The sequence below is a fragment of the Colletes latitarsis genome, chromosome 10 (assembly GCF_051014445.1).
Source record: "Colletes latitarsis isolate SP2378_abdomen chromosome 10, iyColLati1, whole genome shotgun sequence".
NCBI classification, from domain to species: Eukaryota; Metazoa; Arthropoda; class Insecta; order Hymenoptera; family Colletidae; genus Colletes; species Colletes latitarsis.
The window spans coordinates 27663379-27684951 of record NC_135143.1 but is presented as its reverse complement, the minus strand read 5'-3'; the positions used below and the strand labels follow the sequence as shown (position 1 = coordinate 27684951).

General features: G+C 40.5%; 2 protein-coding genes across 12 annotated transcripts; one reads left to right on the top strand and one right to left on the bottom strand.

Moving 5' to 3' along the window:
- Window positions 1–731: 731 nt before the first annotated feature.
- Window positions 732–3922, bottom strand: LOC143346773 (general odorant-binding protein 56a-like). Its single transcript, XM_076775238.1, has 5 exons — window positions 3764–3922; window positions 1572–1650; window positions 1410–1501; window positions 1030–1135; window positions 732–953 (listed from the first exon to the last, which is right to left on the bottom strand). Exons 1-5 carry the CDS (start codon window positions 3809–3811, stop codon window positions 874–876), a joined length of 405 nt encoding a protein of 134 aa, XP_076631353.1. The 5' UTR covers window positions 3812–3922; the 3' UTR covers window positions 732–873.
- Window positions 3923–6673: 2751 nt separating this feature from the next.
- On the top strand, window positions 6674–21559 carry Mgat2 (alpha-1,6-mannosyl-glycoprotein 2-beta-N-acetylglucosaminyltransferase). Of its 11 annotated transcripts, none has more exons than XM_076775490.1 (9): window positions 6712–7017; window positions 7574–7678; window positions 13642–13925; window positions 14205–14388; window positions 14641–15063; window positions 16450–16759; window positions 17577–17855; window positions 18867–19117; window positions 19366–21559. In XM_076775490.1, exons 3-9 carry the CDS (start codon window positions 13919–13921, stop codon window positions 19592–19594), a joined length of 1683 nt encoding a protein of 560 aa, XP_076631605.1. In that variant the 5' UTR covers window positions 6712–7017; window positions 7574–7678; window positions 13642–13918; the 3' UTR covers window positions 19595–21559. The 11 variants fall into 11 exon arrangements, with proteins under 11 accessions (XP_076631613.1, XP_076631605.1, XP_076631603.1 ...); XM_076775488.1 differs by having other exon boundaries at window positions 7563–7678; XM_076775491.1 differs by having other exon boundaries at window positions 6712–7029.
- Window positions 21560–21573: the final 14 nt, after the last annotated feature.

Genomic DNA, 21573 nt, shown 5'->3' with positions numbered 1-21573 from the left:
AGATCAATTAATTGCTGACTCATCGACGCGGTTCTTCCCTATCGTCGCCCTTTCCTTTAGAAAGGCATAAAAATAGCTGTTGCTGTAGAAAATTTTCAGTCCACCCTGGACCACCCTAGATGTAAGAAGATTATGGAGTCAGGTCTACCTGTTGACCAGTTTAGGATAATCACTGGACATTCTACTACTTGCTGACCAATGGTGAGTAGCGACGACCAATGAAATCATTTTTATTTAACACAAATTTGTCCGTTTATTTTACTCTATTGTTTAAACTTCTCTACCCTATACTGGCTACGTCCCTCGTTTTTGGCCATACGATCGCATAACCTTTCTGTTCATTCTCGAAATGAGTAACATAACCTTCATAAATTTGGCTATTTACTCCACAAAGGTCTTGTATTCTTTATCTAACCCAGACCAATGGTGAGTAGCGACGACCAATGAAATCATTTTTATTTAACGCAAATTTATCCGTTTATTTTATTCTATTGTTTAAACTTAATTTAACTTCATTTAGTCGTTTAATAGTATTTATTTTATTAGTATGATTTATTCTCTCTACCCCATACTGGCTACGTCCCTCGTTTTTGGCCATACGATCGCATAACCTTTCTGTTTAGTCTCGAGATGAGTAACATAACCTTCATAAAGGCTACTACTCCACAAAGGTCTTGTATTCGACACAAACAGAATGGAATTTATAGTTAGGACAAATGAAGGTTTACAGATTATTGCGATTAAGTTGTTTATTGAATTTTAAAAATAAGTATAGGTAAATTAATTATGCCAATTAACGATGCCAATAAATCGACTATGCTTTGTATCGTTGACTCGTATATTTGCATAACCTTTTCGTCGCGTGTACGAAATTTAGCTCAAGATATTGAAGGTTTTGTTCTCCAAGAAACATTTCACCAAGTTGCCTGCTTTCTCGCAGTCAGTGGCGCCGGCTAAAATAACAATTAATTTTTAATAGAATCCGTTTCGATTGGATTCGCTAGCAATGGCTGACGCTTTCGTACTTACTGATGTCTTTGCATTTGTTTAAAACTTCTTCAATCTGCTCACTGGGAACATCAGTGGGGGCATTCTTTTTGACAACTTCTATGTTAATGGAACCATCCTGCTCCATCTAAAGCAGAATTAGAAATTTAACTTTTGCTATTCGATAGATTTCTTATTCGGCTCGGAATTTTTCGCCGTAAGTTTCGAAGTTTCTTTCGTCCCATCTCCCCTTATTATGTACAATATTTCCTCTTAGGTTGTCACAATGTCGTGATCGAGCTGCGACAACCTGAGAGGCGGGCAGGCGAAAATCTCTAAAATTTTCTGTGCAAACAAATCGCTATAAATTCAATGAAAGAATCGAGTGGATCATTTTGGTCTTAAATGATTTTCTAACTTACGATTCCAATCTTCTTCAGTATGCAAGCAGCGAAACATTGAAGTTTGTCCTCATTTTCCGTGCTATCACCAGCTAGTGCTTTGTGTATCATTTCTGAAAAATATGCCATAATTTGTGACCTATCCCTAACTGTTTGACTCGTGTCACGTTACTCTTTACTCACCAGAGTCGACTTTAGTATCCGCCATGCATTCATCTTTGAACTGTAATAGTTTCTCTTTCTGCTCATCCGTAATTCCCGCCTAAAATATACGAAAAAAGTCACTAGTTAAATATTTCGTAAAAATCAATTGAATATGTACATTATTTATTATTTATTCAACGTCTCTATTGTACAAACTGTACAAAGAAGCGCGGTGCAATTAAATGCAGGAACAAGTAAATTAAAATGCAATATATATTTGCATTCGTGGAATTCCCTCGCGTAATGCCTTGTATTTTTTAATAGATCAATCAATGTTAATTTTATGATCGTTATATAAGGTGTTCCAGTGTGTACAAACTATTTCAATGTTAATCCTGCAAAGTAATACCAGAGTCTGTCGATCATTAGCGTGACTCATTGGATGTTCATTTACTTGTTTTTAAATTTATACAGGATGTTCGGCCAGTCCTGGGAAAAATTTTAATGAAGGATTCTAGAGGCTAAAATAAGACGAAAATCAAGAATACCAATTTGTTGATGGAGGCTTCGATAACAAATTATTAACGTTTAAAGTTTCACCATTACTGAATTTTTTTCTCGAAAATGCGCAAGATTTCGGGATTATGTCTATTCACCAAAAATAATTGCAATTGACCCCCGCAACTGAAAATAATTTTTCCAAAACGATTTGAAATTTTTTTCTTTCGTCGAAAAATTTCACACCTTCTCGAATTTTTTTCTAGAAAGTGTGTAAGATTTCGAGGGTATGTGTAATGACCAAAAATGATTGTAATTGACTCCTGCAACAGAAAATAATTTTTCCAAAACGATTTGAAATTTTTTTTTTTATCGAAAAATTTCACACCTCGAATTTTTTTCTAGAAAGTGGGTAGGATTTCGGGGGTATGTGTAATGACCAAAAATGATTGTAATTGACTCCTGCAACAGAAAATAATTTTTCCAAAACGATTTGAAATTTTTTTTTTTCGTCGAAAAATTTCACACCTTCTCGAATTTTTTTCTAGAAAGTGTGTAGGATTTCGAGGGTATGTGTAATGACCAAAAATGATTGTAATTGACTCCTGCAACAGAAAATAATTTTTCCAAAACGATTTGAAATTTTTTTTTTTCGTCGAAAAGTTTCACACCTTCTCGAATTTTTTTCTAGAAAGTGTGTAGGATTTCGAGGGTATGTGTAATGACCAAAAATGATTGTAATTGACTCCTGCAACAGAAAATAATTTTTCCAAAACGATTTGAAATTTTTTTTTTTCGTCGAAAAATTTCACACCTTCTCGAATTTTTTTCTAGAAAGTGTGTAGGATTTCGAGGGTATGTGTAATGACCAAAAATGATTGTAATTGACTCCTGCAACAGAAAATAATTTTTCCAAAACGATTTGAAATTTTTTTTTTTCGTCGAAAAATTTCACACCTTCTCGAATTTTTTTCTAGAAAGTGGGTAGGATTTCGGGGGTATGTGTATTCACCAAAAATGATTGTAATTGACCTCCGCAACCGAAAATAATTTTTATGGAATGATTTGAAATTTTTTAATTTAATTGTTAATAGCTTTTTAACGAAGCCTCCATCAACAAATTGGTATTCTTGATTTCCGTTTCATTTTGGCCTCTAGAATCCCCCATTAAAATTTTTTCCAGGAGTGGCCGTACTCCCTGTATACTCGTTCAGACACGTCAACAAAAATATTTTTTTTATATTTAAAAATTAACCATTCCTTTTTGGACGTTTATTATGAATTAAAGAACATCCCACGGTAGTTAAAATGTTAAATATAGTATAATACAATGTACCATCTTGATCGCATGAATATTTTGATTTAGTATACTCTTTGGTTGAGTAATCGATGTACATAATTAAGCTAATTGGACGAGGTGGAAAATACGGAATAATGACTCATTATTGACTCAATAATTGCATAAATCTAAAAATTTAATTATCTGTTATTCGCCTAACACGAATTTTTCTTCTAACAATAAGTACTATTTTATGTTACGCAATACTGTTAGTAAAATATCTTAAAATAAAATTAAAAAACAAAATGTTCGTTCGTTTAAATTTAAATATCGTTTAAAAACCACACACTATCTTTGCAGTATTAATATTGTCAAAGAAATTCATACAAAAAGTGGAAAAGGAACAATGAAACAAATGGCGGAAAAATCGTTCCAAAAATTTTGAAAATGTTACCAGGGCGCTGGCGACGAAGAAGACGAAGAAGATGGCGACGGTCTTCATGGTTGCAACTTGACAGAGGAAGTAATGGCGTTCAGCTGGAACAAAGGACAGGTTCGAATGTTCACTGGTATTTGAATGCTCGTATCGTTTATCAAGAGTTTTTATACTTCGAAGTGCAATTGCAATTCCCGTTATCTCGACGCGTGTTCCTCGACTTCTCCTTCCATCGCGATTAACAATAATTACTTTTCCCTTCTTCAGGTAAAGATTTGCCTTCGTGTATCCTCGATGACAAATCACTATAATATTCGATAATTACGTAATAGCCAATAGTAGGATACAGACTAACCCCGTCAACCTTGTTCAATTTCCCATAATCTTTCTTTGTTTCTCCTAACCATCGAGGAAACGATCGGATTAGGGCCACTGTTGGGCAAAATGCAATTGGCAATCGATCGATTGTTTCGAAACTATAATCAATAAACACACCGTATCGAATTTTCAAATTTTTACAATTATTTTGTTTGCAAATATCTTACTCAATAAATTGGTACTAGCACTTCTTTCGTATTTGCAAAACACTTTTCATTTTTTCTGAATCTTAAAATTAAATATTGTTAAGGAAAATCGAAAACCAAAGGTCGAGTACGTACTAAATAAAATGTTCGTAACGAGCACTATGACTTGCAAACTTTGTTATGTTCATTTAATTTCTACCGCCTTGGGGGATTTTTGTTGACTGCGATCGTTGAAATAGTAATATTCGAATTAGCAATATTTTAATAAGAATATTCGAATAGTAACATTTGAGAAATAATAGTCGAATAATAATATTGATATTCGAATAATTATATTTTAATATATCCAAATAATCTTGGCCATAAGTCAAATGCAATTGTGGCGCTGGTGCAGGACAACTAAATTTTACTAGGCAGTCGTTAAAATTTTACGTCGGATATCGATTTTATACTCGTTCGAATTGAAAATTCATCATGAAAATGATCGATGGGACTATACTCCTTATCGTTAATCGTAAAGCCAACAATGGCGGAACGATTGTTAGTCTGACTCGTTAATATCGCCTGCAGAACTTTATCGTTTCGAGTGATAGAGTAAATTTTATAGGTTATTATAGAATCTACTGCTTTATTATAATCTTGCCCCTACATGTATATTTTATGTATTCATATGTATACTATCATTATGTATAGTTTATAATATATTTCTTGTGTTGTGAATAATTACTAAAAACATTTGTTTAAATTATAGTGTGAAACAGAAATATTTGATAATTTTTTAACTTGTTGCTTGCTATTCGAATAGATTTTAAATTGTCTAGAGTTACAATAGTCGCACAATAACGACGAATAAACAATTCTAAGTTTAAAACAAAATGTGATTACATAGATATTATATTTTCCTTGTGTACTTTGCTTCTCATTAGAGTGTCCCTATCGATAGGCAATACGACGTTCGCACGTGTATAACCTCACGGTCGTTTAGGCGTTGATTCTAATAGATTTATAACAATTCTATCTTGAAAATCAAGCGTGATCGACAATTATTTTTGGCATCAGAATCTACTGAAATATATTCCCATCCACGTTTATCAAAAGCATCGGAATCAATAAGCAACCTCTTTTTGCAATTATTCAGCAATCGGTAATGCAGTTCGCTGAACGATGGTAACGTAGATCGTAGACATAGGCTGACATCTTAGCCAAGGTTGTGGACTACACGATTGCAATTATCGATTGAGAAATCCTCCGTTGCCGTTGTCAATCAGGATAGCTACTTCTGCTTCAAGTAGTTTAAACAAGTAGTTAAAATTTCAACACCTACTCATTTTCTTTTTTTTTTTCTTCTTGCCTTCCAACGCCATTACAAATCAGGCTTCATGGCAGCCAATCTGAGCCAGTCTTTTACGTCACTTTTGGCATGTATTATTCTCCTAAGAAATAATGAAGACATCATTATGTCTGACTGACTTCAATGAAGACATAATGATGTCTTCATTACAGTCAGACTCAGTTATAACGAGCACGGAAGTCGTGTGATTATAGGAATAATGAGCAAACAATCTGATTATAATCTACTTGTATTTGCGTACGGTTCAGTGGCGTAACTAGTCGTGCGTGGAAGACAAACATCAGTCGATTCATATTAATTCGTCCTATAATTATCTTATCAGAGGCTTTCATTAAATAATTTATTATATTGAACGAATAGAAAATTTAGTCGATCAAAACCAATAAAAATGAAAAAATTTTCTCTTTAGGAGAGGGGTTCCTTCAAAAATGTTGGAAACCATAGCTTTAAAAGTGTCTGATACATTTTGTCCAGCATTTACTGGTTACATCGCTGACATAATTGATATAAAATGCCAATACGCAATGGTGATATTTGTACGCAATTAAACATGGTTATAACGAACACGGAAACAACGAGATCACGACTGTAACGAGCAAAAAGCCATAATGATCGTAATTTACACGTATTACCATACAGTTATTCACTTTCGTAACGATCCTGCTATACGGATGTACCGTACAGTTTTTGTTAAATTCTAGAGTTATCGAAGTGAAAAACTTCCGACACACAACGCTTTCTAAGAACATAAACGGCGGGGATTCCGGCATTTTATTAGATAACGCGTTCCACGAGGAATTACATTATACGAAATTAGTGGTTATAGTACGTCTGGTGTGTTATAGGAATCGTACGGAAGTGTACGATATTTCAACTCTACAGTGCCATTGCAAGCAGCCATTATCGGCCGAAGAATATTCCTTTTACCGACGGGCGACAGCAGCGCCACGAGCGGCGGACGACGAATGGAAAATTTCCGAGGGATGGCAGGCCGGGGAAGATCGATCGCCGCGAATGGAAATCGCAACCCCTGTGAACGCGTGGGGCGTGCAACGTGCAGCGTGGTTACTCGGGTGCGTGGTAAACGCGAAGGAAGCAGAGGGTGGGCGGGATCGTGTGCTCGCGCTCGGTTACGGTTGGAAGAACGCGCGATCGCAGTTTCGTCGGATGGTCACGCGAGTCGGTGAGCCAAACGCGTGAAGACAGAAGGCCGCACGGCACCGACGGAAGAAAATAGACGAGCGAACGTGCGGTAGCGATGACTCGTCGCTTCTCCCGCCCCGCGGTCCTCGCGAACTACCATGATACGCTCGCCGATACGTGATCAGTCGAGTCGAAGGACGTTTCGCGAACGCGGATTTGCCGATTCCATCAGAACATCCGGACGGTAGACCTGCGTAAGTAAACTCGTCATGCGTCCAAAGCATACACGACACCGCGAGCCACGAACCCTGCCTACGAGCTCGCGCCCCAGATCGATATTCCACCATCATCCCCGTCGTCCCTTTCTACCATTCGCCAGTTTCTTTCCGTGCAATCGCCCCTCTCAGCTGCGTGCAATTATTCCATTATTCCAATCGCATATATATCGTCTCGCATACCCCCCCGTTCCTCTGTCACGTACTTTCGCCCTCTCTGTCAATCCCCACCACCCTTTCCTCCTCCGTGGCTCCAGCCAACAAAAAATCACCGTGGTTCGAAATCACGAGGCAAATTTTTCGATTCCACCTTGAACACGATGCGTGACACGCGTCCCAGTCGTTCGCATTTGCGCGTCAAGCGAATTAACCGTCACACGATACGTAACGCGGCTACGCAAACGCTGGTTAGCGGTACGTTTCGCGGTCGATCAGGGACTCTCGGTGTTGTGCTGCTGTTTTACGGTTAGGTAACGAACCGCGCGATTTCGAACTGCTCTTTTACGCGAAATTTCCGCTAAAAGAATGCCCCTAGCCGGGTGGTGTTACCGACGCGGCGTGCCGAAGGAGGGATGGACGTAGAAGGGACGAAAACGAGACCGTCAAAGGACAGCGACGGACGAGAGGGAAAAGAAGGAAGGTTAGAGTTTGATGATTGCTCGCGGGGCTCCTTGTGCTCTCGAGTAGCCTTCCCCTCTTCTTTTCTGTGTCCCTGTTCCCTTGCTCCGCATACCGAGGATATCGCGGTTAGCTTGCTCACGGATATCCGCATTGTTTCGCGTCAACCAGCCAAGTCAGCTGACCTACATTGCACAGGCACACGGAGCAAAATGGTATATCGAGCCACTCGATGCTCGTCTACGGAAAACCACTCGCGATCCCGAGAGACCTTCTCGTCGATGTCGCCTCTTCTCTTCTCTTCTCTTCTCTTCTCCGATTCGTCATCCTACGCCGGGCAGCGTCTCCGCTACCCCTTCCATTCTTCGCTTTCGCGCGATCCTATGTGGACGTTTGTCGCGCGTGTTCCGCGTCGATCGGTCCGTCGGACTCGGAAACCAGAGTGGGTCTGCTTACTTGCGATAGTTCCGCGATACGAACTGGCGGGACATTCGACGTGTAATAAGTTGTGCTCGCGCGTTACGAATACTCTCCGCTCGCTTAGCGCGGCCGGTTGTCCCGTCGTCCAGTTGGAGGGCCGCACGCGGAGCCTACGTTCGTAACAGCCAAGATGATCGCCTCTGTGGAACCCTAAATCCGATCGAAACTAACAATACTGACCGGTACGGACGTATAGAAAGAATTTAATGATTGCAGCCGTTTTTCGTTCACGATCTACGATAACAGATGACCGACAAAACGACTAAGTTTGTTTGTTCACCGTGAATGTTTTATTAGTAACGAACAAACGGTTGTTTATCTTTTATTCGTTGGTCGAGCATTTTGTCTAGTGATAGTAGCTTCGAGACGTATGAATTTACCGAGTCACTGTGGTGTGTACAAGCTTATACAGGGTGTTCGACCACCCCAGGGAAAAATTTTAATGGGAGATTCTAGAGGCTAAAATAGGACGAAAATCAAGAATACCAATTTGTCGATGGAAGCTTCGTTAAAAAGTTATTAACGTTTAAAGTTCCACCCTTATTGAATTTTTTTCTCGAAACTGCGTAGGAATTCGAAGGTATGTCTATCCACCAAAAATGATTGTAATTGACACCCGCAATTAAAAATAATTTTTCCACAACGATCTGAAAATTTTTAATTTTGTCGAAAAATGTTAGCACCTACTTGAATTTTTTTCTCGAAACTGCATAGGAATTCGAAGGTATGTCTATTCACCAAAAATGATTGTAATTGACCCCCGCAGCCGAAAATAATTTTTCCACAACGATCTGAAAATTTTTAATTTTGTCGAAAAATGTTAGCACCTACTTGAATTTTTTTCTCGAAACTGCATAGGAATTCGAAGGTATGTCTATTCACTAAAAATGATTGTAATTGACCCCCGCAGCCGAAAATAATTTTTCTAGAACGATTTGAAATTTTTGAATTTAATTGTTAATAACTTTTTAACGAAGCCTCAGTCAAGAAATTGATATTCTTGATTTTCGTCTTATTTTGTCCTCTAGAAGCTCCTATTAAAATTTTTCCCAAGGGTGGCCGAACACCCTGTATACTTGCGTCGTTTTTGCTTCACGATAGTCAGGTGCGACGATTACCGGCGATCAGAAAAATTTTAGTCGAATAATTCACCACCGATAAAAGGGCTCATTCTATCGAACGATTAAAAGTTTGTTTACTGTAAAAATTTCATCTTGCAATTTAAAGTTTTATTTTTATTTAAACTGTAAACTGAACATTTATGTCTGGTGTTAGATGCATAAGGTTAATTATAATAACGTTAGCGTTGAATTGTTTATTTTGCGTGCAATCTATTTTTACGGGAACTAATATTTAGAATTGAGAAGTATATTAGCCAAGTCACTCTGTATATTTATGTGTTACCTATTTCTGGCAAGTAACTAAATAGGTAAGTAAATAAATTCCTGCACATCTGCGAGCCATGGAATCAATAAGTCGAATACCGTAAAACGATCAATACTAATTGCAAATTAATGGGTAGTAACTATTGTGCCCAATGATGTAAAACTTTAACTAGTCTGTTTGGTAAAGTAACAACTCTATTGATCGATTGTATTAATTCTACCTTTCGTCCTATATCGGAGGCCTACTTCAAGACTTATTCAAAGTTTAACATCATTCGTTTTCTGTAGCAGGAAATAGGTATTTCAATGTTTATTTCTAAAGGAAATTATGGAGTATTAGAACGTTTAATTTGTTATTTTCCTTTTCTTTCCGAATATTATCACAAATGGTATATTAATTATATTAAAATTCTTGGTCTATTATTGTATAATAATTCTTTATATTTACAAATTGCTTGAAATCAACGTTCCCAAGTGGGAATACTCTCTTAAAGATCTTGGAGAAAGAGTAGGAATGATAAGATTAGTCATGGTTTAAGAAGTTTCGTAGGATGCACAACGCAGAGCTCATAGGTTTCAGATAACACATTGTTTATAAACATAAGTGACACAACTCAAACATAGATTAGATAGATGCATTAAAGGAAACATCGACACAGACAGGCTGACTTACGATTACTTTTGAAACAAAACCAATTGTTAGATATTTACAATGTAAACAGTGTTGTTCGTGAATTAAGAACGCTGTGGGCTTAGAAAGTTTGGGAACCTCTGCTCTAGCCCATTGTTCTCGAGAGTCCAATCAATGTGCACTTTAGCGAAGCATAATGCTTAGCAATTTTTTCTGCTTATGAACGATTTTTTTAAGAGCAACCCGTCCTTTCAGCCCAAACATAGTTCAAACGACGTCGAACAGTGTGAAGATCGATTTCTAACTCGGTGTACAATAGCGAATCTGGAAGTTCCAAAAACGTGAAGGGAGCTAACAAAAAAATTGTGCAACAAATTCGAAACTCGTGCAAATTAAAAATAGAAATAGAAAAATCAAAGTTTTATCGATCGTTCAACGTTTGTCGATTTAAAATTTAGGTAATAGACTTTTTGGTTAATGGGAGGGGGGAGGGAGACTATTCTTGTATCCATCGTTATGTATATTTTTTTAAAACTGCAACTCTAGAGATTGTTTCGAATAAAATTCATCAAAAATGTGTGAAGATCGATTTCTAACTCGGTGTACAATAGCGAATCTGGAAGTTCGAAAAACGTGAAGGGAGCTAACAAAAAATTGTGCAACAAATTCGAAACTCGTGCAAATTAAAAATATTAATAGAAAAATCAAAGTTTTATCGATCGTTCAACGTTTGTCGATTTAAAATTTAAGTAATAGACTTTTTGGTTAATGGGAGGGGGGAGGGAGACTATTCTTGTATCCATCGTTATGTATATTTTTTTAAAACTGCAATTCTAGAGATTGTTTCGAATAAAATTCATCAAAAATGTGTGAAGATCGATTTCTAACTCGGTGTACAATAGCAAATCTGGAAGTTCGAAAAACGTGAAGGGAGCTAACAAAAAATTGTGCAACAAATTCGAAACTCGTGCAAATTAAAAATAGAAATAGAAAAATCAAAGTTTTAACGATCGTTCAACGTTTGTCGATTTAAAATTTAAGTAATAGACTTTTTGGTTAATGGGAGGGGGGAGGGAGACTGCTTGTATCCATCGTTATGTATATTTTTTTAAAACTGCAACTCTAGAGATTGTTTCGAATAAAATTCATCAAAAATGTGTGAAGATCGATTTCTAACTCGGTGTACAATAGCAAATCTGGAAGTTCGAAAAACGTGAAGGGAGCTAACAAAAAATTGTGCAACAAATTCGAAACTCGTGCAAATTAAAAATATTAATAGAAAAATCAAAGTTTTATCGATTGTTCAATGTTTGTCGATTTAAAATTTAGGTACTAGACTTTTTGGTTAATGGGAGGGGGGAGGGAGACACTGCTTGTATCCATCGTTATGTATATTTTTTTAAAACTGCAACTCTAGAGGTTGTTTCGAATAAGTTTCATCAAAAAATGGTCATACGAACGAACATCCAAAACGTCATATCTTACCTAGTATTAATTATTAACGAACTGCATTTCCTCGTATTGCGAAATAATTCAAAACGTTCCTGGTATTATCGAACGTGTTCCCCAATCGATGAGCGGAGGGTAAAAGGACGTATTACAATTGGCGATGGTCATTGTGTGCAATTATACATATAGTATATTAATATATACAGGATGTTCGGCCAGCCCTGGGAAAAATTTTAATGGGGGATTTTAGAAGCCAAAATAAGACAAAAATAAAAAATACCAATTTGTTGATGGAGGCTTCGTTAAAAAGTTATTAACGTTTAAAGTTCCGACCGTACTGAATTTTTTTCTCGAAAATGCACAAGATTTCGGGGGTATGTCTGTTGACCAAAAATGCTTGCAATTGATCCCTGCAACCGAAAATAATTTTTCCAAAACGATTTGAAAAATTTTTTCTTCGTCGAAAAATTTCACACCTTCTCGAATTTTTTTCTCGAAAGTGGATAGGATTTCGAAGGTATGTGTAATGACCAAAAATAATTGTAATTGACCCCCGCAGCCGAAAATAATTTTTCCAGAACGATTTGAAATTTTTGAATTTAATTGTTAATAACTTTTTAACGAAGCCTCCATCAACAAATTGGTATTCTTGATTTTCGTCTTATTTTGCCCTCTAGAATCCCCCGTTAAAATTTTTCCCTGGGGTGGCCGAACAGCCTGTATATAAAATTGTATAGTACTAATCTGTTATGATTAATTCGAAGTATATAAATAGCACAAGAAATTTACACGTGTCGCGAAGAATGCTTAGTCATACTGGATGCATTCGAGAAATGAAAATGAACGATCAAAATTTATTGTAAGCGTTTTTTACGTTACAATAGATTGAGACGATGACCATTAGCATCGGTGCAGAATTGCAGTCTTTGAACAGCTGCATCACATGCACGTTTTATAATTTCTGGATTCATTCCAGCACACACCGTAACGATCCTCCGTCTCGTATTATCCGGTGTCGTTGGTCTTTTTTCTTTCCGTTATCCTTCGATTTTCCATGCTCAGTCGTGTGAAAATATTCGAAAATGTATTCGATCTAAAAAATGTTCACTTTCAGTGACAATTAACGCTACCTAAAAAGTGACCTTTAACAACCTTATGTTATAATCGAAGTTGCTTTGGCGACTCTAGAGGGAAAATAAGCAGACGCGTATCGGTGTTTTTTCGCAGCGGACAATTCGCGGCGCGTCCTGGTAAGATAAAACGGAGACTTAAAAATAAAACCGTTTCTTTCGACCAGAACCACGAACGTCCACGAGTCTCCAGTTGGCCGAGACGGTGTCTCCGGCATCCTGGCCGTCCCTACCACCCCGATCGATGATGAGGAGAAACGTCGCGGTGATTGCGACCAACGATCGCCGATTAAGGTCAATCACATCGACCATCGGGACGTTTCGTGGTGGCTTTTCGTACAGTTTCGATTCAACGTCGCTCGACGACAACGCGACCGGTCGTTCTGTCCGTTTCTTCCTCCTACTCTCCCCTCTTCCGACTTCCTACAAGTCCGCGTGCCGTACTAAAAATAAGTTTAACGCCGAGGCAACGTGTTCCGCGGCTGCACAACGCGATGAAAGAAGAAAAACCCGTGAAAAGTAGCTTCCGTCGAGCGGATGCAGCCGATTTGCGCGAACCTGCCAGTACGGAACGCCAGAGGCACAGTCAGAGTTGCAAATGGCGGGCAGATATTTAGCAGAGGAAGGTTCGCATCGAACGATTAATAGAAACGGTATTTTACAAAATTTTATCAAAGAAACAAACGAATTCGAAGCTTCAGAAGTCTCTGTAAAATAAACGCGTTGAATAGTGATCTACAGACGAGAACCAATATTTGGTCGAAAATACCAAATAAGAAGTAACGGATGGAATGTTTTTTATACCGACCAATTAAACATAGTATTCGAAACGTTAAAGGTTAGGGAGATAAAGCTACCGGGAAAGCGGCAGCGCAACAACCTTGACAGCTGCGTTTATTTTTGTTCGCAGATTTCTCCGAAATGAAGGACCATCGCGTAATCTCGGAATCGAGGTAAGACGATCCGGCTTCCCTGCGATAGGACTCGACGCGACGCGACGGAACGCGTCGTGCGAGCCGCTCGTATTACGATCGAGAAACGATGGGCGCCGACAAGATCGTCGATCAACAGTTTCAACAGCTACGGATACGCATAAACGATCATTCCCCGGCAAATAAACTGGCAAGGGAGAAGCAACTTAACGCATTGTCAAACTTGTTTCAAAACGGTCGCGTAGGAATGTCAGGATGAGAGGTGAGTCGAGGGGATTTCGTAACTCCCGTTTAAGTTTGAAATCGGGACCGCCAGATGTCGCGCGGAGACGTTTGGGCCGCGGTTGTCTGCCCGTATTCGAATTAATCGCTCGAATTGGTTTATAACTTACGATTTAGTTCGTTACTGTGTGTATGTGTATGCACCACAGTCAGTCATAAACTCCTCTGAACTAAACTTTGCAAATTTCACTACCGACGGAATTGATCGTTGTCGGGAATTTGCTCGTTCGCGAGAAACTGCATCGTGAAACGTTTGCAGGAGTTGCGCTACTAGGAACGGTAAGATCGGTCCGTGGAACTTTTCTGAGAACGCTCGTTTTCGTCTTCCTGGCGACGTTTCTTTGGCTTCAGCTGCACGTGATCAGCCTGACGGGTCGAGACTCGGCTGGCCAGGCCTCGTCGAACGAAACGTTGTTCGCCCTCGTGCCGCAGGAATTGCACAGGTTAGTGAAAACCGTTGGAAGTTTCTCCAAGTACAGCGTCGCCCGGATAACTGAAACAAAATTGGGCCTTGGACGTTTCAGTTAACCGGGACGATTGGGTTTTCGATCCAGGAGTCGATCGTTAGTAATTATCGGCAATTTTTTAAGGTTTCGCCATTGTTGGGTATGATCGGCCTTCACCTGGATCCGCCCCGCGTTCCTCCCATCGGTCCATCGGTGCTCCAACTAACCTATTCGATTCGTTTGCTGCAGATTTCTCAAGGACCGTCGAAACGGTAGCTCGACGACGTCGAACTCGAGCACGGAGGCTCTGACGGAGTTCGAGATCGCGGAAATTCGACGCAACATCGAGAAATTAAATGCAGAGCAAAGGGTGTACAACGAGGAGGCGTTCGGACCCCTGGACATCGATGCTCCCGTGATAGTCGTCCAGGTGCACACGCGTCTCATCTACCTCAGGCACCTGATCGTGTCGTTGGCCCAGGCCAAAGGCATCGAGCAGACCCTCCTCGTCTTCAGCCACGACGTCTGGCATCCTGACATCAACTATCTCGTACAGAGCGTCGACTTTTGTCGCGTGATGCAAATATTCTACCCTCACAGCATACAGACGCATCCTCGGACCTTCCCTGGAGAAGACCCCAACGATTGTCCACGAAACATTCGCAAGGAACAGTGAGTATTTCATTTACTTTGTTCATTTATACCGTCGATATTGCGAGTCAATGAACGAATGGACGGTCGCATTGTTCATTCCGAAATTTTGTTTGAAACTATATAATAAGACACTTTTTCTTTTATACTAGATATTATTTAAAAAACTCCTTGAAGATCGAAAAATATATTGGCATTACTTGTGAGATGACCTGATAATAAACTATCGAGTAATTGGAGACTGCTCGAACGCGTAATAGCGTCACGTCTGAGGCAGGATCTGTTAGATCAGTGTTTCTCAAACTTCCCTTCCGTAAACCTTCCATAAATAAAAGAAAATTGTTTAGGTAGTCCTTAGAACCTAAATAAATTCTCGTTTTACAAATATAATTTAAAACTGTTTCTCCGAGGATAGCACTTCTGTTAAATACAGAAGTTATGTCAGTGCTTTCATTTGCATGAACAGGACTTTAAAGATCAAGGACGCTAAACGTGTATATCAAAGCCTTTCGTTTAACATATTTCCACAATGAATAATTGCTCTATGAAAAACATGCTCTTAGATTATTTGTAGCTCTCTGTAAGAAAACTTTGTCAGAAAAGTTTTTTGTAACAGAAAAGGTAATGCTCAGGAAGTCGCCGTTATTTCGTCACCAATTAAACGTTTTAACACTCATGTTCAAATTTTAACAGTCTGGTGAGAAACACTGCTGTAGATAAGCCTGACCGATCGGGTCAACTAACAGTGTTTTCCAAAGCGGGGGCGTAACCCTTAGGGAGTGGGCGTAATGCGATTCAAATGGGGTGTGAAAGAAAGTGTTTAATTTTTCCGTGGCGAGCGGCGAATTAAGAGAGCAACGCAACTTGATTCGATAAAGTTAAATAAAAAAAAAAGGTCGATAAAACTGCACCGTAAAATAACACGCGACCACAGCTCGCTGATCGATTTCCATTATGACCGCAACTTGCAGGTCGACTCAATTTTTCTCTACACTCGACTCTAACGCGTGCTAGCAAATGGACTCGTTCCTTGTTTGCCCGACTGACCCTCTATCAAGAATGGGCAAAAAAAGAAATCGCGAAATGTCTCATTGATAAATTAGAATCCATTGGCGACAAATGTTCATCGTAATAAGAAATTCTAATCTTTTAACGAGTAATCGTACCGTTCCTGGCACACCCTGTATATCGCGTGTAACGGGCCTCCTTATTAGATTACCTCGATCACCGCACGGACTTCGTTCGTTGCAGGAATGTACAGTCCCGTTTCTTTCGAAATAATCGCGATCCTAGCGTATATTCGCCGAATGCTAATAGGTGTTAAAACATACGTTCCACATTGGCGAACGCGGCGTACGCCTCTGGCCGCTAACAGCATCTAAACAGTTAAACTTACATTCTTGCCAGAGCATTGGACCTCGGATGCATAAACGCGAAACATCCGGATCTCTACGGGCACTACCGCGAGGCCAAGTTCACGCAGACGAAGCACCACTGGTGGTGGAAGGCCAATCGCGTGTTCGATCAGCTGTCGATCACGAGGAACCACACGGGTATGGTACTATTCCTCGAGGAGGATCATTACGTCGCCGAAGACTTTTTACACGTTCTCAGACTGATGGAACGGACCTGCAAGCACAGCTGCGAGCGATGCAACGTCCTGTCCCTGGGCACTTATCTCAAGACGTACAATTACTTCGCCGATTTTAGTCGAAAGGTGAGAATCGTGAATCGATATCGCGTCGCTCGGTCCACGATTTCGAGGCCGTAATCGAACGCGAGATTCGCCCATAGATTTATGTAATAGAACGGACGGTCCGTCGGACGCGTTGAATGCGACGTTTAAACAGCATTGTCGTGCTATCCTTCACCATCGATGCATTCAGTTTAGGGGACAGTAGGATAAACAGGGTCACCATTGGATTTCTTTATATAATCTTTATTGCAAAGAAAAATGTTAACATTCGTATTTATACTATCGTGCCTCGTTATTGCATTCGTAGAGTCAATCTCAACTCGTGTGGTTCGTCTGATGGGATAAAATCCAATGCTTTTCTCACTGTCCCGACCGTTATATTACCTGCAGCAGTATCTCTGTTCCTCAGTGTCGTAAACGTCCGCGTAAGAGCGCTCGTTCTACCTATATAACTCTATGGATTCTTCACGTCACGTCCCCACCGGTCGATATCTCGCCTCGATCGCGATCGAGATATATATATATATATTTCCATGCCTGTTCGTCGCCATTTTCCCACGTCGTTTCGCGGTTTCGACTCGAAAAATTGGCTCGTCGAGTCGTTGCGTCGGCGGCACGATCTCGTTTCATTATCGGTCGTAATTATAGGCAAATGGGTTGAATAATGGATCGAATCACGGGGTGGCATGCGAGAAGTCGATGGTTATCATGTCGCGTATAACGCGAGCGCGTGCGAATCGGTCGACGATAGGGTGCGTACCGTCCGTAACGAACAGTGGCTCCATCTCTGAGTGTGAATATCTGTGTGTCGATGTTTCACGCACGCCCCGTCCATTAGTTCCTTGGCGTCAACAGCGCCCTGCAAAAGGAGCTCCTGCGCGGATTAAAGAGGCGGGAAACATCGGGGCAGCAGCCTGCAAGGGCCGAGGGCATCGGCAGCGGAGCATTTCCTAGCAGCAGCGTCGCCACTGGCACGAGCACCGCCGGAAACTCCAGTGCGACCGGTACCGGCACTGGTGGCGCCATTTTAACCGCCAGTCGGAACGCGCTGACGGCGCAACCTGCTCCCGCATGGGCTTTCCAGCTCCTACCCGGTCTCTACAGTCATTATCAAAAGGTTGCCGACATCTTTCGACGATTCCTGTTCGAGAGAGTCACATATCGATCATTGAGACAATATATTTTTAGTAGAAGAGCGACGCAGCTCGTAAAAAGCAAATTCAACGACGTGTATAACGAAAGGGATTGTAGAAAATTTATGTATTTCGGTGCAACAACAATAAGGGCAGATATGTTTTGCGTGTGAATGCAATCTAGAGATAGGCTCATTACAGGCATTGTTATTATTGTTGAAGGGAAATGCAAAGATTCGTAGGGGGATTATACAGGGAAACTAAACTCACCGAGGATGGATTTATTATTCTATAGTTAATAATCGGTTCAGATATCATTCTTCTACGGTATAAATTGTTCTAGGGGGAAAGAAAGAAACGTACCCGATTAAGGGGAATGTGGTACTACAAGTAGAATGTGACAGCGTCGAGTTTACCTTACAAAGGCTGACTATAACGTCTGACCCAATACTACTTGCAAGGAAGGTCTTTCTTTCTCGTCAGCGTACACTATACATGGTATAATGGGCTCGATACAGGAGAGTAATCGCAATCTTGTCGTGAAATCGGCATTTCCAATAACTGCTAGACCAGTCGTAAAAACTTGCGTTGGATTCTTCCGACGAGGATCTAGTATTTCTTAGAATAATAATAAAGAAAAGTTGACGTCTTATGATTCGTCTCGCGAGATCAGTCCCTACCAATTCGCGCTCTCGCCGACCCAGCACCCTTCCGAAATTTTCGAAATTCGACAGCATGAAAAGTTGCCCGACCAAGCGACTCAATCACTACGATCGCGATCACGATCATCACCCACGTATCGATCGCTCCGCGAAATTATTCCCAATCCCCTCCATCGGAATTGGGCAATATGTATTCCAACGAACGATTTACAATTACATTGCAATCGCAAATTATTAATCGGATTACATATTGCCCGACTATGCCCCCTCTGCTCCCGTCGTGGTTCCCCAAGCAACGATAACAAAACTAGACTCGTCGTTTCCGCCCGACAGGCCGAGGTGATCCCTTGGATCTCGAGCAAACACAACATGGGCATGGCATTCAATCGCGTCACGTGGAACAAATTACGAAAGTGCGCCGCGCAGTTCTGCTCGTACGATGACTACAATTGGGACTGGAGTCTGCAACACATCGCGCAAACCTGCGTACCGCCGAGCAAAGGAGCCGGAATCGCGCCGCGCACCGAGTCCGGCTTGATCACGATGATGATGAGGGCGCCTAGGGTCTTCCACATCGGAGAATGGTAAGACGAGGCAATACCAAAATAATGAAACTGATTGGTTCAGGAATTATTAAGTTTAAAGTCTGAATAGCTAAAAACAATTCTGGCCCACTCTGGGACGCTCCAACTACCTGCCCAGAATAGTTCCTTTAATCGACGGGTAGGTGGCGTGTCGAGCTTCTTTCAAAGATGGCTACCTTCGTAATCCGTCAGCCCTATTAAACTGTATTCAGTGGTGATCGTAGATCTCATAGTGACAATCGTTTCAGTGGTGTTCACCATAAGAAGACCAACTGTGAATCGACCGCCACGATAGCAAAGGTCCAAAACGTACTGAAGGCCGCCCAGGATCATCTGTTTCCTACGCGGTTGACGCTCACCGTGGCCGGCACTGCAAAAAAGACGAAGCTCAGAAAAGGCAACGGCGGTTGGGGGGACGTCCGGGATCATCGACTCTGTTGGAACATTACCGTTTATCCGGATCTGGTTTTGCCTTGAACTCGTATTACGATCGGGTCGTGAGGATCCAGTGTCGTTCTTGGGACTCTCTACCACGGAAAAAGCCTCACCATGCCATACTACGCTACGTCTAACCTAACCTCGCCTCGCCTCGCCTCGCCACGCGTCGTCTCGCGTCTTGTTTCGTGTCTCGAACGAGATTCTCCTTTAACAAGTTCCTTAGTGTCGGCGTGAAACTCCGTCGCGTCGGTCGAAACGATTTTCTCGATCGCGCGCGAACGTCTAATCATTTTCACCGACAGTTTGTCCTTTGCCGCTTGTCGTGTCGCACGATACCCTTAGCATCTTGCAAGTTCACGTCCCTCGGCGTAAGTCTGACTAGTCAGTGAGATTTTCCACAGCAATAGAACTTTTAGTACCAAACACAGCATTTATTATTTACCCACCTGAAATCGAAGTTTCTTGGTCCTGACGATGGAAATAGTTTCCAAAGAAAGCGTAAGGTAGCTGCCCTTTACTGCGAGTTTCTGCTCAGTCCGGTGCTTTCTCTGATAATACATATTTCTTGCTTACACACTTTTTGTTATATGGCCATCCTGTTACTTACGTTTGAATATTGTAAATACTTTGTATTCTGTTGCTTTATTTTATGCTTATTTGCAGAATGAAGAGTTTAATGTATCAAGAATGATTAAAATTTAAGAAAATAGAGGACAGACATAAGTATAATAGAAACGTATATATATACACATACGAATAATACTACATTCACTTTTACAATTTTGCACAGTGTTCTGAATGGAGGCAGAGTGGAAAGACTAAGTTTTTATAAATGAGATCTTTATTTGACAGATATGCTCTCTATAAGGAGTCAAGCTGGAGCAACCTTTGACTTCCTCATGCTCTTGTTTATATTTAGTTGCCATCCATTTACAATACATACACATGCATACATGCTCCATGTGGACATGTGGCTTCTCGTTGGTAGCGTCGGCTGACCACTCAAGGATAATGTAGGTCCTTGATGATGCTTACAGTACCCAGACATTTCTGTCGCATGTATAAAATATATCTTCTACAATTTAATCTAGATGTATATCTTACGTAATATTTATGTACTTACGTGTACAGAAAATTCAGTTTTCTTATATTATTATGGTTTATTGCCAATTTTTACGACTCATAAGTATTAATTAGGTTTAATAATTACGAAAAAAAATTCAACTTTAATACTCACATAAAAACCTTTGTATGGTCTGAACGTGCCTTTCCTTTTATCATTCAGTGATGAAGAATTAGTAGATAATAATAATAATAGTAATGTTCAAACGTAAGTGATAGGTTGTATAATGAAAAAACAGAGAGAACAAGAGAAATATATATTTTCGAAAAAAAGCCTCGAAACAGGAAACCAAGGTTAGGGGTGCTTGTTAAGACTGTTTTGAAATCGTGTATTTCGACTCGAATACAAGAATCATTGCATCATCTATATTTTAGCAATTAACCGTATACCCACAAAGCCACAATCGCTGGCCTCGGTATGTCAAAGCTCTGTTATTGTACAAAATCTTACTGCCCCAGTGGAACGTGCGTCGAGGGATGTGTCCTTGTTAGTACTTACGGTCGTCTTCGTGCCAAGGTTATCGAACGATTCGCACGGCGACGACTCGATTTCGATCTCGCGAGTGTAACCGACTGGTTAGCGTCGCGATCGTCGCGGGGATCACGGTGAATCCTTGCTTAGCATATCGTATCGTACTCTAGTCGTCGCACCCAAAACGCGTACCAAGAGATACATCGGAGATTCGATTTTTCTACGGATCGATCGCGCGAGGCGAGCCACGGGACTCGTAGGCATCACTCGCACCGAGACGATTCGGACGAAGAAACGACTCGCGAAACAAAGCCATCCACGAGTCGCTTTCGAAATCTACATAGGGTACATTTTATATTTATAACGACACCAACGAAAAAAAATAAACGGAATCGACCGATTTTCTCGTATCTATCCACCATCC

Coding starts and splice junctions, on each gene's coding strand:
- LOC143346773 (XM_076775238.1), bottom strand. CDS start 3,811: ATGAAGACCGTCGCCATCTTCTTCGTCTTCTTCGTCGCCAGCGCCCTG. Junction 1,502..1,571: donor GGATACTAAAGTCGACTCTG/GTGAGTAAAGAG, acceptor CATATTTTTCAG/AAATGATACACAAAGCACTA. Junction 1,136..1,409: donor TACTGAAGAAGATTGGAATC/GTAAGTTAGAAA, acceptor ATTCTGCTTTAG/ATGGAGCAGGATGGTTCCAT.
- Mgat2 (XM_076775498.1), top strand. Junction 14,389..14,640: donor GTGCCGCAGGAATTGCACAG/GTTAGTGAAAAC, acceptor CGTTTGCTGCAG/ATTTCTCAAGGACCGTCGAA. Junction 17,856..18,866: donor TCTACAGTCATTATCAAAAG/GTTGCCGACATC, acceptor TCCGCCCGACAG/GCCGAGGTGATCCCTTGGAT.